The sequence below is a fragment of the Dryobates pubescens genome, chromosome 7 (assembly GCF_014839835.1).
Source record: "Dryobates pubescens isolate bDryPub1 chromosome 7, bDryPub1.pri, whole genome shotgun sequence".
Taxonomy (NCBI): Eukaryota; Metazoa; Chordata; class Aves; order Piciformes; family Picidae; genus Dryobates; species Dryobates pubescens.
In genome coordinates this window covers 30,058,849-30,077,115 of record NC_071618.1, presented here as the reverse complement: position 1 = coordinate 30,077,115, position 18,267 = coordinate 30,058,849, and the positions used below count along the sequence as shown (strand labels likewise).

Genomic DNA, 18,267 nt, shown 5'->3' with positions numbered 1-18,267 from the left:
TAAAGTTAGGAAGTCTTCAGAGTACTTTATATTTATTTTTTAATCCTTGAAGAAAAAAAGCAGCTTTATGAGTTAGTAGGCAAGGAGGGAAGGCAGAATGAGGTCATCACAATAAATGAGGAAGTGGTCAGTGATCTACTATGCCACTGACATGCACACAAGTCTCTGGGGCTGGATGGCAGAAAGGGACCTGGGGTTTCTAATCAACATGCAACTGAATATGAGCAAGCAGTGTGCCCAGGTGGCCAAGAAAGCCAATGGCATACTGGATTGGATTAGAGATGCTGTGCCCAGAAGGAGTAGGGAGGTGATTGCCCCCTTGTAGTCATCTCTGGTGAGGCCACACCTCAAGTACTGTGTCCAGTTTTGGGCACCTCAATACAAGAGAGATGTGGAGGTGCTGGAGCATGTGCAGAGGAGGACAACAAAGCTGGTGAAGGCCCTGGAGAATGAATCTTATGAAGAGCGACTGAAGAAGTTGGGGCTGTTTAGTTTGGAAAAGAGAAGGCTGAGGGGAGACCTCATTGCTCTCTACAACTACCTGCAAGTATGTTGGGGAGATGCTGGTGCTGGATTCTTATCACAGGTAATTAATAATAGTAAAAGAGAATGGCCTCAGACTGCAACAGGGTAGGTTCATTTTGGACATCAGGAAAACATTTTTCATAGAAAGAGGAGTCAGACATTGGAATAGGTTGCCCAGGGAGGTGGTCCAATGGTCTTTTCCAACCTGAATGATTCTACGATTTTATGAAATTGTAGGTTTAACTCCGGCTGACTATTAAGCACCATGTAGCTGTTTGCTCACTCCTCCCCCATTGCCACATCTGGATACAGAGGAGAGTCCCCAAGTTGCCCAACAAGTGATATACAATGCAATTGCTCATCACTCACTGATTGATGACCAGCCAGTCCCCAAGCAGTGATTGCTTCCCTCCTGCAGCCAACTCCCCCCATTGTATATGATGCACACGACATTCTGTGGTATGGAATGCTCCTTTGGCTAGTTTGTATCAGCTGTCCTGGCCATACTCCCTCCTTCTTGTACACCTCCTTACTGGCAGAGCATAGGAACTGGAAAATCATTAATTTAGGATAAGCGTTACTTAGCAACTAAAGCAACAGTGTGTATTCTCACACTAAATCAAAAACCAGTGCTGCACTAGGAAGAAAATTAACTCTGTCCAAGCCAAAACTAGGACAAAAATAGGAAAAGTTTTAGCAGTAAAATTGATTTCATAAGGAAGACAAACAAAAACATCACATTAAAAAAAAAAAAGGAAGAAAATAAAACCAATATGCCAGCACAAAAAGGTTGAGCTGTGACAAAACATTCTTATTTTCTAGTCTCTTTTGGTTAGAAGGCAGATGTTTCCATTTGAAGCCCTCTGAGTCAGATTAGGTTTTTCCTTCTGAACACAATAAATCCAATAGAAGACTAGGTAAAAGCATGACACACAACGACAAATGGAACACCAATGTTATTCAGTCAAAAACAGCTGACAGATTACATTTGAAGATTACTGGATTTTTTATTTCTAATTCCAGCTAACTGTAGCCTACTAAAATTGATGCAATTTTTATAAAGCTCCTCTAAGAGAATAAGTACTGACAAATGAATAAGGCTCTTGTCCCTAAGTAACATTCTCCTGACACAAATACAATCTTCAGGCCACAGAAATAGGCAAAAAGGATGAATAAGAAAACCTCACATAGAAAGTTTATTTCCAGAATTAATACCACAAATGTCTAGTATGAATTCTTCTTCTAGCATATGCATAATCTTAGAAATTTTGATGGCTCAACTATAATTAGAGAATTTTTTTCTAATTATGTATTTTTTTATTGTGCACAATTAATTTAAGGGAGAAAAAAAAGGATGCAGGAAACAGCACTGCACTGCAACAATAAGGACTTAACATTAGGGAACGGAGGTCCAACTCCTAGCTTTCACTACCCTTTTTCCAGGAAACCCATTCAAGATAATCCACTGTACCATTTCAAGCATCTGCAATCCCTCTTTTCTTCCATCTTTAGTTGAAAGTGACATACTTCAAGTTATTTCAAGAGTAAAAAAGGTTTCTGCTTTTAAAACTACACATTAACAGTTGCTGAGAGTAGTGACTGATCTTTGCGTTCACTATGCTTGTATGACTTCCAGAGTCATGATCTAGGGAATACCAACAATTAGCAGCAAAATTTGCCATGTAAAAGGATAGTTTAATATTTTCTAGGATCAACTCATTCTGTTGATATCCTGACAAACTAGTCACTCTGAAACTAGCTTAGCTGTCTCTACACTAAACTCTGGAAATCATTACTGATCTGGATGATGGAAGCAGAGTGTACCCTCAGAAAGTTCACCAACGAGACCAAACTGGGAAGAGTGGCTCATGGTGACTAGAAGTGTTGTGGAGAGGCACCTCAAGAGGCTGGAGAAAGGGAGTAATAGGAACCCCATGAAGTTCAAGAAGGACAAGTGCAAAGTCCTGCACATAGGGAGGAACAACCTCAAACAGAAGTATATACTGGAGGCTACCCAGATGGAAAGCAGCTCTGGAGAAAAGGACTTGGGGTCCTGGTGGACACTAAGTTGAAAAGGAGTGTACCCTTGCCACATGGAAGGTTAACAGTGTCCTGGGGTAACGTATTGCCAGCAGATTGAGGGAAGTAAACCTTCCCTTCTACTCAGGGGCTACACTTGGATTGCTTTGTTCCAATTCTGAGCTCCCCAGTGAAACAGAGATAAATGAAATGTGAGACTAGAAAGTTCAGAGAAGGACTGCATAGATGGCTAAGGGATTGGACCATCTCACTGCTATGAGAAAAGGCTGAGATAGCTGTGACAGTCCATCGAAGAGAAGACAAGGGATGTTATAAATCCAGCTCTTCTCAGTAGTGACCAGCAACAGGACCAGAAGCAACGGGCACAAAATGAAACAAGGAGGTTCCATCTAAACATGAAGAAACACTTTGTTACTGTAAGGGTCACTGAACACGGGTTGTGTAGGGATGTTGTCTCTGTCCTTGGAGATATTCAAAAGACATCTGGACATGGTCCTGGGAAACTGGCTCTGTGCTCTATTTAAGCACAGAGTTTGGACCAGACGACCTGCAATGGTCCACTACTACTTCAACCATTCTGTGATTCTGTGATTGTAAGTAGAAAATAGACAGAGCTTGCATTACATAGGTATGGAAGCGTCATACATTCTAACAAGGTAAACTCAGACATCTGGATCAGACTCAAGTAGTAAAGGTTTCAAGATAATTGAGTGTGCAATTTAAGCTGTGCCTTCCAGGCACCATACATACTGTTCTCCGGGTTGTTCCACATAGCTCCTGAAAAGATAGGATTAATATACTCCAGTGACAGCTTTGAATGTATTACTGGTTTTGGGGTATTTGTAGCCCACAATGGAAAGTCTTGCCACCTTGTATAGATCCTAACAAAAATGTGAAGTCTGAAGCAGGCTTGTTTTTCTCCTATGATAAAGCTTCTCTATCCACTAGATACATCTTTCTGCCCTTGTTAATTACCACAGAGGTCACTAGCACATAAACAACTCCACAAAATCATTTAAAAATCCAGCAGCACTCACAAGCAAAATATATTACTGCACAGTGAAGCAACACTGTTCATTCTATGCAGTGCAGTTTGAATCTAATGGTAATCCTTATTTTGTATGCTTGTAGATGAAAACACAGCCAGGACAGGTCTAGGGGAAAGAGGTATTTGAAAAAATATTCAAAACAAGATTTCTAAAAGTGGACAGCAATGTGAGACTCTGTTTAGCATCATAAGCTAGTCTTTTAGAACTGCTTAACACCTATCCATTTTCATTAAAATTGCTATGAATGGCAAGTCTCAGCATATCCCATTGATGCCTAAATGGAAGTGGAGCTTTGCAGAAAGCTATGTTAATTTTCATTGCTGAGATCCATGTATGTGATTATGATGCAGTTTATTGGTGTAATCAAAAAATGACTGTAAGCCAGAGTTTGAAATGGAAAATGACATGAGGTACACTACTGTTGTTGATGCACCCCAACTGCGTTTACTTTTAATATTTTACTTTCAATAGTCCTTAAACACACAGGATTTTCAGGTGTGATTTATAACACCCTGGTATCCTAATCAGATAAATTTTGTTGAATGAATTAAGCAAGCTCTGCAATTTGATGTAATCTACAATCTGACAGTTGGTGAGAGAAAAATATGGAATGCCAAATAATGATTACAAATAATATGACTGTATATATATTTAAGAATACAAAATAACTCAAATCTAAAGGCATATTTTCCTGCAAAACTGTATGTCATGGGTTGAGCTGAGTCTGCTGCTGTCATTCATACCATGCTGCAGTCATGCCAGCTTCAAAAGTGAAGGTACTGGCTGGAGCAAACTGTTATGGGGTTTGAAGTTCAGATTGTAACATGGGAGGTTTCCTGTTCTGGTTGCTGCTTCTGGGTTCCAAGTTCTTGGGTGTTGGTCTTTTCTGCTGGAATGGCGGTGGAACAAGGAGAGATGAGGGAGTAGTTTTCTGGCTTGGGTTTTTGGCTCACTTGCTTCTGCTTGCTGCTGATTTGTGTCATGTTTTTTCTGCAAATAGTGTAAGGTAATTATGCATTCTGTACTATGCTTCTCTGATTTTGCTCAGGAAACTCTATTCTTATCTCACTTTTTTTGTCTCAATCCCAAGTTTTTGTGAGTTAGTTTTCCCTCACTTCTGTGTTGGGAAAATAGACAGGTTAACCTGCTATTTTGGTTTGACCTGTTTTGTTCTGATTTGAACCACTTCTGGCATCCAATATGGGGCAATGAAACCTGATGTCTTAATTAAGACAGTCAGATTTTTGGCAAGAGGCAAAGGGATTGGGATAACAAAAAGGGAGGTAACAAGAAGATTCAATTAAGGCTTATAGCTTGTTAAGAGAGTTTTGTACATTTTTTTTTTCCTGTGCTGTGTTCACTGTGCTGTGTTGGGGTATTTGCTTTCTGCTGGCAGCTGGCTCCTGTGTGTTGACATTTTATATATATTCCTTCTGATGACAAACCTTTTCTCAGTGGAATGGTTTCCAGTTCTGATGCTCCTGTGTTGGATACCAGTAGGCCAATACAGGTCTTGGAACAATACAGGACTTTCTCAAGATCTGACCCAATGCTGAATAATGATGAGTGGCAGGGTATATGGGAATGTATGAGCAAATTCTTGTATGAGCAAAGGCCAGAATACGAGAGGCACACAACACAGCCTACCCTGTGGTTTTACTTGCATGACCAAGGGAGAACATGATAAAATGGGATGGAAAACCCACTCAATCCCGAGTTTATGTGTGTTACTTTTCCCTCATTTCTTTGTTGGGAAAACAGACAGGTTAACCTGCTGGTTTGGCTTGACCCATTTTGTTCTGATTTAAACCATTACACTGTATTATTAAACATTTAAGCATGCACTGAAAATAATGCTGTTTTGAAAGTCAAGGAAAGATATGCTTTTATTTATATAACCAGAGTTTATAATTGATTTGGGTAGTAAATATAATCTAAAGTATCAATAAATATCTGTTTTCAAATGGACACTTTCTATACATATATAATGCCCCCCATATATAGGGACCTTTACAGAATGGATGTTTCACCTAGAATGAACTTCATAGAATGAGCAACAGAAGTAGACTATTGTAGAAAAACATTGTTCTGAACCTTTAGCAATGCAGAATTAATAAAAAGAGACACAAGGTTTGTATTTTCTATTCATTCATTCCTCAATAGTTTTATGACTGCATGTAAAACTGATTTACCTTGAGAAGATTCACTGTTCTACTAAATAAATTTATTCCAACATATGCTCAGTATATAATGAGACACTGAATAAAGAGTCAGGTAAATTGCCTGTCTGTAGGATAAAAAAACACTATTAAAGCATTGTAATACCTCAACTTTTTATTTCAAAAGCATCTTGAGACAGCATTTACTGATACTTGGCTGATGTTTACTGGTATTTACTAAACTGCACTGATAGAAAATTATATGTGAAAATGGTTATCTTTTTCGCTCTTTATAATTTTCACATTGACATTTATCTGCACAAGAAACACCACCACACTGACAGGACTCTTGAGCTATTTTAGAATTAGCTAAAAGATAAAAAAAAAAATCCCTTTGAATTGTATCTGCACACTGAATTGAACTATCACATCTTTCTTCAGATAAAATATCAGCTGACAAGAAACCTCCACAGCCAGAGAAGTTGTAATGAATAAAGGAAAATGTTAGCTTTACTTCATGACCTATAGAAGAAAGGTACAAAAATGACAGCATGTTTATCCTGTACTGACTATAATAAAGTGACTGCCATTTCACAAACAATGCAATTTTAGGCAGAAATTCTCCTATGTTTATACACTAATAGTTCTCCTTCATTGATAAGCTAACAGTGGAACATGGTGGTCATCCCAGATGCTTGCCTGAAACTTCCTAAGAACTGAGAGTTATTAGTTCTTAATAAATTGTTTTTATTTCCTCAAAGTTAGCACAAGAGTTGCATTAAAAATATTGTCAAACTTTCTCACATTCCCAAATTTACATTACTCTGATACAGATGAAAGTGGAGTGACTGCTTAATTCACTTGCATAAACCAAGCATTTAACACCACATGAAATGCCATGTGGTGTCTATGAATTCACATAGGGCCAGTAAATATGGCACTGGATTTATGAGGGAATGCTTCCAGAAAATCTGATGGGACCCAGGCAGCATACTAATCCATGGAACCTCTCAAATCAGCATACAGGTTTGTTCCTGCATGCTGGGACCTTCCCTAGATCTTTGTTGCCTACAGTGGGAGGCTGGGAATCTAGCTGATGCAAAGAGGCCTATAAGCACATAACTGAATAAGAAACTGAATCCTACCTTCAGTCCTTTCAGATATAGGTTATAATCTCCTGGCATCCAATTAATTTAGAAATTATTGAAAGTATTCACAAACTGTTGTAGAGGATGACTGAATACACACACTACTTGGCATTTAACCCAGACCAGTAGGTAAGAACCACGCTAGAAACCCTAGAACTCTAATCAGGTATGAATGCACATCAGGCACACTTTTTTAGCAATGCTAGAGAACTCAAAAAGTTTTATCCCTTTATATTATCAATCACTGCTCTAAAGGAGAAAGTTAGAGACTGAGACAGAATGATACTCTCAATTTTTGCTAAGTAAAGGATCCTTCAATTGTTTCAATGAGCCCAGTGTATATTGAAAAGGTCAGAACTCAATGAACCTCAATCTCGTGACTGCCTAGTTAATTGGCTTTTTTAGAAGTACAGAGAAATACCTCTTTACTAAATGCCAGCTGAGCTGTGGAAGGAATTTACAAGTTTGCCTCACAATGTCAATTATCCAAGCTAGAGTTTCTACTCAATTATTATATGCAAATTAATACACACTTTTAAAATCATGTACAGCCAGATGTAACGTGTGCATTCTGAGGGGATTTAGAGGCTTAGAATTTCCTACAGGTTCCCTGCAACATCTTAGTGTCAATAAGAACAGAACTCATGCGGATCAGTTCGCTTTCTCTCCAGTGACTTAGAGGGTACTTAAGTACTTCACTTTTTAAGGACCGGCTTGTTTCTGCCCCTGGGCAAGAAACCTAATTTAGATGCCTCTATTAGTTTCACTGGATCTGAGCCACACTGTGTTCAGTATTCAAAGACTATGCATTATTCTACTGACATGTTTTACAAGCCTCTGAAAGTGATATGATTAAAAGAGTTGCAGAGAAGAAGGCAATAACATTTATACTTTATACTATGCCATCTTCTAGGTTACAATAGTTAACCAAGCCATTGCAAATAGATAACCAAGCCATTGCAAAAAATGTCCATTATAAACACAGCACACTGGTGGAGTACAAGCTTTCTTGAAATTGACAGTTTTGCAAGTATGTATTTTTGTACTTTTTATTATGCATGTTTGTTGAGAAACATTAGAACACAACATCCTCATTCTTTACTATTCATGCTAGTCAAGGCACTCAGTATCATGTCTTAGCTCCTAAGTCTTGCTTGCAAATTCTATCAGCTGCCTAACTGTCATTAACAACTTCTTACACTTGTGAAAAACACCATAAAAGTAATGTTTGGTCCAACGGACTCTGCATACATTCTTGGCTTATGCTGTAGCCTCAGCTTTAAAAGATAAATTACACTGTGTACAGACAATTTGCAAAACCAAGCTTTTCATCATATTAAAAGCAATTACATCACTTGTAAACAAAATAGGGCTAGGCAGAAGCCCAAACATATTGAGTTGCATTGAATGTTTCCAGGTAGAACTTGAATCAGGGAATCATCAAATGGTTTGGGTTTGAAGCAAGCTTTAAAGGTCATCTAGTCCAGCCCTTTAATAGGATTAGGAAACACAAGCATAGAAGAAATCATTTTGTTTTGAGAAAGGAGAAATCAGTGATTTTCTATTTTTTGCCTTCAATGACAGAATTTAACATTATACCTTCAGCTGCAGATGAGGTTAGACTTTTGCCTATATGGAATTAGCGAGGACTCAGACAGACTATTTTGTTCCCTGATCTGTGGAGAAGTTAATCACTATGCCATGCGTCATGGTGAAGGTAATCATTAGTTGATGGGTTGAGACAGTCATCAGGGAATTAGGTAAGGACACCTTTAACTATTCTCACCACATCTTAATGGGTTATCTTTCCATAACCATAGATTTTTCACCTCTAACTAAAAGGTTCACACAAACAGACTACTATAAAGTAATGAAATAAAACTATATATGCATGTGTGTATATATTCATGTACCAATATAAGCTGGGGACCACATAGTTGGAAAGCAGCTTGGCAGAGTAGGAGCCAGTACTGTGCCTGTGCTGCAAAGAAGACTAAGAGGATTCTGGGCTGCATGAGACAGATTATTGTCAGTCAGTTAAGAGGGGCAACCCTCTCCACTCAGTACCAGTGAGGCTAAAATTGTAGTACTATGTCCAGATCTATATTCAGAAGCAAGGGGCACAAACTGAAACACAGGAGATTCTGTTTGAATGCTAGGAAAGAATCTTATACTGTGAGTTCAACTAGGCCCTGATACAGTTCTTGGAGGTATCCAAAGACATCTGCTATGCTTAGCCTGCAGAAGAGGAGGCTCAGAGGAGACCCTATTCCTGTCTACAACTACCTGAAGGGAGGTTGTAGCCAGCTGGGGGTTGGTCTTTTCTCCCAGGCAACCACCAACAGAACAAGAAGACACAGTCTCAAGCTGTACCAGGGGAGGTTTAGGCTGGATGTTAGGAAGAAATTCTTCACAGAAAGAGTGATTGGCCATTGGAATGGGCTGCCCAGGGAGGTGGTGGAGTCACCATCACTGGAGGTGTTTAGGAAGAGACTGGATGGGGCACTTAGTGCCATGGTTTAGTTGATTCAATAGTGTTGGGTGATAAGTTGGACTTGATGATCTCAAAGGTCTTCTCCAACCTGTTTAATTCTATTCTATTCTATTCTATTCTATTCTATTCTATTCTATTCTATTCTATTCTATTCTATTCTATTCTATTTTACATTTGGACATGGTCTTGGGCAATTGGCTCTAGGTGTCTCTGCTTGTGGGAAGTTGTTAGACCAGATGACCTCCAGAACTCTCTTCCAACCTCAGCCATTCTGGGATTCTGGGATTCTGTATATGTTTATCATATTATCTCAAAATAGATGTATCCACAAACCACCTTTAGTAGCTTTGCTTTAAATATAATAATTTTGTTTGATTTTTTAGTACATTAAAATATAAATACTTCCAAAACCTGAGGGCCACTCTGGTACCTTTTTAGCACAAAAAGTAGCTTCTTAGAGTTTTTTAACAGCAGACAAAATGTCAGCTTAACAATATCTTTGTTTCTTAACTTTGTTTTTTCAACTTGCTTTCAGAAAAGAACGCTATAAAAATTTGTAGGTAAAAATAGTTAAGCTTGTAAATGAACAATTCCAGTAAATAATCTAGAATACTTCAGCATTAACAAGGTTTAAGGTTGCTACCATATTTTTACTTTTCCTGAATCTTTTAAGAGTGAAAATGAACATAAATTGATATGTTTTCTGTACATATCAACACAAAATATTTGGAACACCTATTGACAGAAAGTAGCTAAATCTTACCTATTGTAACAATAAAGAATTTCTTCTATTAGTCAAACCAGTAATCGTTCAAGTTTGACTTGACTGAAGAAATTAAAACTCTTTTTGTTTAGCATATAGGTCTAGACAAATAATAAAAAAAAAAAGGCAAAATGAAACTGAAGTTTTATGGCAACATTATAACTTCTATTATTTCATTTTCGGCTTTGTGATACTTCCCTTTTAATATGTTCTGACTGGCTTGTTCTGAATTCTTCTATTGAATTTTGAATTACTTTGCTTGATATCCTATTACTCAAGTCTGACTACATTGCCAATATAATTACTGCACCTTGAAAGTGAAATGAGCTATCATAAAAACTAAGACTATAAATTTAAGTCTTTGTTTTAAGAGGATCTCAGTACAATCTTTCCAATCTGTTAGTAATTGCAGCCTATGACTTCATCTCTTTTAGTGAATTTAAATGTAAGGAGCCCTTTTTTTTTTTTAATTTTTCTCAAAGGTCCAATGATTAGCTTTTAATTTTGACCTGGCTTCTCTCCAAAGAGCTCTTCAGTTAGCTTTCAGTGCAATGAAAATGATAGAGTGTTTTAAATGATTTACAAAACTTATAGTGGGAAAAAAATCACCTTTTGGTAACAAAAAGTAAATGTTCACCTCCATCTCTCAATATTTTTCTTTTGAAACTTTGTAATACCTTTATTTTAATGTGGAAACAATTTTGACATTATAGCAAATAGATGCAATATTCAATCATAGGCAGGCACTAGTGAAAAAGGCTAGTTTTCAGATTAAACTGGACCAAAAAAGGAGATTTGCCAGAATTATCTCACTCTACAATAATTATTTTTGACACTTCTTACAATTAGCTTTATTATTTTTCTCATATACCCTGTTTACTGGTTAACTGTCTCCTGACTGCTCAGAATGAAACATGTTCTCTCTAAAAGTTGGACTTGAATCTGCAGAAAAGGTTTATGAGAAACGTTCTAAAAGATAGACAATGGAATTAAGTTTAATACATCTGAGTTAGAAGTTGATATTTTATATACCATAGAATTAAGGAACATTCCAGGTTGGAAATAACTGAAAGACCTTCTTATTCAAGACCTGAAGGAGTCTAGATAACAATGCAACACATACATACACCACCTGATATATTATATAAGGCTATTGAGAAGGAAAATAAACTTTTAATCTTTGTGTTATTTTTCACTATTTTGAGCAATTCACTGAACCAACAAAGCAGTTGTATTGGTTTCAACTGACATCAATAGTTGCATTTAACTACATAATGGTACATCTCACAGGTATTAATTATAAAGAAAATTACTATGAACCAGGGCAGAGGTTGCATGATTTCCTTCTAGACAAAAAGAGATAGGGGTGAGATTGGTGTGTGAGCAGTTTGTTACCTTCTGTATGTGCTTGGCAGATTTGAAAAAAAAAACCAACAAACACTTTAAAGAGTACAGTAATGCAAAATATTGGGTGTTCACTTCCCAACGGGCATAGACGTTGAAAATCTCACAGTTCTGACAAAGAAACCTTTAATTTTGTAATATTTGATTATTTCCTTTGTTGCACACGGTATATCAGAGAGTAAAACTTAAAAAATCCCACTCAACCCTTTGAGATCTCAGTATGAAGCAAAGTGAATGTAAATCTTTGCATCATGATTTTTGATAGATCTTGTCTTAATCATCTCCTCCTAGCATTCTTTTCTTGATCCCTTTCAGAGTGGGTCTGTGTTTTGTACATTAAAAAAAAAAACAAACAATACCACTTATCTGGTCATGTAGTGAGCTGCCTCCCTTAGCCCTACCTTCATCTTTCTTCCCACATTTTTCAAAATATTAGCTGAAACAAGGTAACTACTTAAGCATGTCAGACATGCATATGTTGTGTTTATATGTCATGAAGGGAGCCTACGCCCAGAATTATGCCCCAAATATTGCTGAACTTGTCTGAACATGTTTTGCTCACATCCCCCTCTTGCCCTTCTTTCTGGAGTGGGTGCTTAGCCCAGAGCTGAGTAACAAAGGACCTGGCATCAGCAAGCAGGGGTAAACAATCTAGCCTGCTTTCCTTCGGGGTAAGCAACATCATGCACCCCCTTGTGGAATGCTCATGAGATGCTTGTGCTTCTTCCATGTTTGGGCATAATTCTTACCACATGCTCTGCCATTAGTTAAAGGTATTACCAAGGTTGACTAGTGGCCAAATCCAAGCCTCAAACAGCTTATAAATATTACCCCAAATCATAAACAAGTCACTCTTTGCTCTTTGCTCTTGCTGTTAAGCTTTATTGCTTTGGCTACTAAGCTGCATTACTTGTGCTCTGCCCTTGTGCATGTTCTGCTATTTGCAGTCCAGAGAGAAGCCTAATACCTGGAAAGCACCACCATGCCTCAGTTTACCTGGAAGCCTGCAAAGAGTCCTTCACAAGCTACTCTGCAACTACAGACTTGCATGGTATTTGCAGTCCCACCAGTAGGAAGAAGAAGCCACTGTGTCTTAAAGGGACTGAGACCCTGTTGGTAAGATTTGCCATTACAGGAAGGAAACTCGCCTGAACCCCAGCAGTTCCAATAGGCTGCTATAGCTACAAGACAGGAGACCTCTGCAAGCCAAAACCTCAGTGTGCCAACTCACAAACAAGAACAGCACACACCCACATCCCACAGCCACACAAGTCACAGGAGAAAGGAGCTGCCTGTCGCTCCATAGCCCCAAACAGGAAAGCAGCCACCATGAAGAATCAGCCATTCACTCACTTTTGATCCAAGCTATGGGAAAAGCTGCACTGCTCTGCTCTGCACTGCCCATTTCCCCACTCTTCAGAATCCCTAGGAGAAGAACTTCTCCACAGCACCCTGACAACTCCAAAGGGACTGCAGCACTAAGCGAGCCACTCGAGAGAGAGCCTGTCCAGGTGAACCTGCCTGTCAGCAGAAGTCTGCACCACAACCCTGCAGCCGCAGGAGAAAGCTGCCTCCACGCATCTGGAAGGGATCACCCTGGGGAGCCAGCACTGGATCTCCACAAGCCTCACAGCCAGCCACAGTGGCCCCAGCTGCATCCCAGAAGCCAGTCTTAGCAGTAACCTAGCAACCAGCTCAGTAAGTGAAACTGTATCTTTTCATTGTTTACGTGCTTAACACCAGGTATGGTTCTGTTTAAAATCTCTGCATCTTAGCCTGCATTGCAATGTAACTTATGGTTCATAAGGCACCACTCTGGAATGCCCAGAGTCATACTTCATGATCAAATTAGATTTAAGTCTCTGAAAGGTTCCTTTAAATTTTATGTGCCTGATACCTAAGATAAAGCTGCAAGTGTCTTGTTGATTTTCCATCTGGTGGACAAGTGGCAGAATTGCAACCTCAGTTCCTAATTGAATAACTATTTTGTACTTTCTCTTATTGGGTTCAAACTGCTAAACTGCACCAGTTTATGGGATATTTTTCATGACTGTGCACTAGCATCTGCATATAAATAGTGCTAAACAATTATTAATAATTTTTACTATTAATTAAAATTTATTTTCATAATTCATATTATCATAATCCATAAATTAATAATCATATTCATCACAGTACATTGGTAGAAGAAACATGATAAGAAACAACTATGCCAGTTGTGTAAGGATTGCAATTGTCTACAGGATACTTGTCTGAAGACATCTAATTAGAGTGGTTCACAGGATCACCGGATCACAGGATGTTAGAGGTTGGAAGAGACCTATGAAGATCATTGAGTCCAACTCCCCCTGCCAGAGCAGGACCATAGAATCAAGCAGAGGTCTCACAGGAACACATCCAGATGGGTCTTGAAAGTCTCCAGAGAAGAAGACTCAAACCAGAGTCAGGGATTAAGTTAACAACTCACCAGTAAGAGTGACTGAGAGCTTGTGTTTAAGGTCTCTCACAGTTTTTATTTTGCAGTGTCACGTTCCCAATATGAAAGAACCTCAGGATGTCATTTGAGGATTACAGTATTAACATTTACTTGATTTTTAAGTGGATTTGTACTTGGATTTCTTTCTTGATTTTGAACAAGTCAGTCATTCTGGAAGGTTAATATGCAGAACAACAACTAGGATTCACAACCAAAAGTATTTGCCCTTGTCATATTATTTTTGTCTTTTTTTTCTTTCATAATTTGAAGGAAGAGAAACTCAGAGAAGAAGTAGCTCAGTAACTGTCTTAATGACTCCTTTGTTCATTCATTGGACCCTCAGCTCAAGATTTCTCTAAGGAACAGTAAGTATGCTGAAATGAACATAAAGAGATTTAGGTATGTGAGAACATTGCCTCTAGCTTCCTTTGTAGAAATAACTCATGTAGATGTCAATATGATCTGATATTATTGCCACTGTAGCTATCATATTATCTAATAATAAGACTGCAGTGGCAGCTGATTCTGACCTTACTCATCACTGTTCAGTTCTTGGTATTGTGACTCTCCCCACAAATACTCCGTTTTGATGCCCAGTATGGAGTGTCAAAAAAGCCTCTGATAGGTTGACCATGGCCAGCAGTAAAATATCCACTTTGCTTCTCACTCAATCCCCTCTCTTCGGGGACAGGGAGAAAATAAAAGGTGAGAAGACTCAAAGATCAAGGTAGAGATAGTTTAATAGAGGGAAAAAACCAAACCAAACCAAACCAAACCAAACCAAACCAAACCAAACCAAAAACACAAAACAAAACAACAAACTGAAAACACAAAGCCAAAATAAAAAGTATGATTTGCTACTTTTCACTAGCAGGCAGATGTCCAGTCATGTCCTGGCAAACAGGGATTCAGTACATGTAATAATTGATTGGAAAGACAAATTTTATAGCCACAATCATCCTTCCCCTTCCTTCTGCTTTCCCTGAGCTTTTCATTGCTGAGCATAATGTCATACAGTATGACATTCCTTTGGTCAGTTGGGGTCAGCTGTCTTTGGCTGTGTTTCCTCCCAAGTTCTTACCACTAATAACCTACTAGCATTTGGAGAGGTAGCAGGGTAGGGAAGAGAGAAGGTTTTGAGGTGTGGAAGCACTGCTCAGCAACTGCAAAACATTGCTGTGTTACAAACACTGTTTCAGCTAAAAGTGCAAAACACAGCACCATACATGCTGCCATGAAGAAAGTTAACTTCACTCAGTGAGACTCAGTACACTATCTGAAAGAAGGATGACTCTGTGGAGGTGTTAAACAGAAGAAAATTACTATTAATATTTACTACCCTGGAAAAAGAAAAAATAAAGGAACTAAAGCCCGAATCATGTAAGTATTAATTGGAACAGAGCTCCAAAGGATCTCCAGTGGTCAAACAGTTCTACCTCTCATTCAAATCAGGTCTACTTTCAAAACTGCATTTGGTGATAATTTTGTCTACCTAATTCAGGGAAACCTTCAATAAAGCTTGGTTATTCTCTGAAAAACTTTCTGCAAGGGTTCACTGCTTTGCCAGGGATTCCCTTCTTGCAGCCAACGTCCAATCTGAATTGTGAGGACTACAGAATTTGGTTATATGATCTTCACTTCAAGAAGCCTTCAACTGCTATTATGTCATTGCTTAGCCTAGTTTTCAGCAGATTAAACAATCCTGCTTTCTCTGCCTAGCTGATTTAACATTTTGTGAGCCCATCACCAGACGTTTTTCAGTTTCTTCCTATGCATTTCATATGGTGCAGTGCAAAACTGGAAACAATATTCCAGGTGCACCCTTAGCAGCACCAAGCATTGTGGGAATAATAACTTCCTGTGGCCTCCTGAAAGAATTTTTTCCTGTATGAGTTCCTGTATCAGTATTAGTTTTCCTCATTCACACTGTTGGCTCATACTCAGTGCAGTATCTGTCCTGATCTCCAGGTATTTTTCTGGGAGTATTGGCAGCTCAGCAAGAGCTGACAATGTGCACTTGCAGCACAGAAAGCCAAACACATCCTGGGCTGCATGAAAATAAGTATGGCTAGCAGGTCAAGGGAGCTGATTCTCCCCCTTTGCTCTCATGAGATCCCACCTGGAGTACTGTGTCCAGCTCTGGAGCCTCAACACAAGAAAGTCATGGAACTGTCAGAGCAGGTCCAGAGGAGGGCAGTGAAGATGATCAGAGGGCTGAAGTACCTCTCCTATGAAGACAGGCTGAGAGAAGAGGAGGCTCTGGAGAGACCTTACAGCAGCCTTCCAGTACTTGAATGTGGCTATAGGATAGATGGAGAGGGAGGTTTTACATAAGCATGTAGTGAAGGAAGGAAGAGTAATGGCTTCAAAATGAAAGGAGCAGGATTTAGATTAGACTTTAGGAAGAAATTCTTCACCATGAGCAGGGTGAGGCATTGGTACAGTTTGTCCAGAGAAGCTGTAGAGGCTCCAACTCATGAAGTGTTCAAAGCCAGGCCGGATGGTGCCTTGAGCAACCTGGTCTAGTAGGAATTGTCCTTGCCCATGACAGGCATGTTGTAACTAGATGATGTATAAGATCCTTTTCAACCTAAATCATTATATGATTCTATGACTATTTACTATACTGCTTCTCCTCAGTTTCACAGCTCTGCACTTCTTGGGTATCTGTTGCCAATCCTCAGTTTTATTGATGTCACTGGATAAAGGGCTGTCATTCGTGTTTTATAATTATAAATAGCTTTGCTTTTAAACATCTGGAGTATTCAGCAGTTACAGATTATAATCACACTATGCTTATTATCATTATTATTATCATTAAAATATAATAATAATTTTAAAAATACCTGAGGTGGAAGCAGTGGCAATCTGATATAAGCAAGTAGCATGCTTAAGTCATTGCATCTCCTCTGCATATCATACTTCACCCACATCATTAAGGCATGGAAAATGGTCTCTTCATCAGGTACATTCACATCATCACTAGCAAGAAGTTTATGGAGTTCTTCAGCTGGTAGAAGTAAAAATTCTTGATTTCTTATAACTTCCATTATATTCTCCTGAGAAAGAGAAAATATTTCAGATTCATTACTATTGGGATAAAATAAAAGCAGCTGTTTCATCAGGTGACAAAAAAATCAACATGAGTTGGCAATGCGTGCTTGTAACCCAGAAGGTCAAGTGTATTCTGGGCTGCATTAATAGAAGTGTGACCAGCAGGATGAAGGAAGTGATTCTAGCCCTCTACTCTGCTCCAGTGAGACCTCACCCAGAGTACTTGTGGTGGTGAGAGAAAGTTCAGTTCTCCCCCTCACACAAAGAAACCACAGCTAAACTCAGTCAGAGGAGCAAAATGGATAAAGCTGTATTTACAAGCAGGATGAGATGCAGTGAATATATACACAATATACAGTACTTACAATATATACAGAAATACACTGCAAAGAACGTAACACAGAAAACCTTTCCCTCCTCCAGTGAGGAGGGTCCCATCAACTATACCCCCTTCTGCCCCTTCCTCCCTTTTTTCCCAAAAAGGGTTAGAGAGAGAAAAGGTAATTATTAAGGAGGAAATTCTGTTAGCTCAAAGAGTATGCAAGAATTAGTTTCAGCTAATTAGACAGCTGTTCAGAGGGACTGAAACAGACAGACTGAACTGACTGAGATTCAAACTGAACTAAAGCTAAAATTTAAAGTTGCATTCTACCAATCTACCAATGAAATTCATTTAGACTTATCTTTGTTTTCATTATTACACCAAAACATTCAGCCAGAGTGTTCCAGTAATGGTCCCTTTCTTAAAGGCATAGCCTAAACCAGTCCCAGTACTGCACCCCGTTCTGGTGCCCCTGACACAAGAAGGACCCCGAACTGCTGGAGCAGGTCCAGAGGAGGGCCACAAAGATGATCAGAGGTCTGGAGCACCTCTCCAGTCTGTGAGAGTTGTGGCTGTTCAGCCTGGTGAAAGCAGGCTCTGGGGAGACCTCATAGTGGCCTTCCAGTCACTAAAGTGGGCTTATGAGAAAGCTGGGAAGGGATTTTTTTACAAGGGCTTGTTGTGACAGGACAAGAGGAAATAGACTGAAGTTTGAGGATGGTAGATTTAGACTATATTAGAAAGAAATTCTTTACAGTAAGGGTACACTGGAACCAGTTGCCCATGGAGGTTGTGGATGCCCCCTCCCTGGAGGTGTTCAAGGCTAGGCTGGA

The 18,267-nt window shown here is 39.0% G+C and overlaps 1 protein-coding gene across 1 annotated transcript in view; it reads right to left on the bottom strand.

The window, feature by feature from the left end:
- The window catches only part of KLHL1 (kelch like family member 1), a 210,684-nt gene that overhangs the window by 70,168 nt on the left and 122,249 nt on the right, over nucleotides 1-18,267 (bottom strand). Inside the window, exon 5 of the mRNA XM_054163103.1 lies at nucleotides 16,905-17,117. Within this exon, the coding sequence (XP_054019078.1) occupies nucleotides 16,905-17,117 (213 nt within the window). The remainder of the gene's footprint in view (nucleotides 1-16,904; nucleotides 17,118-18,267) is intronic.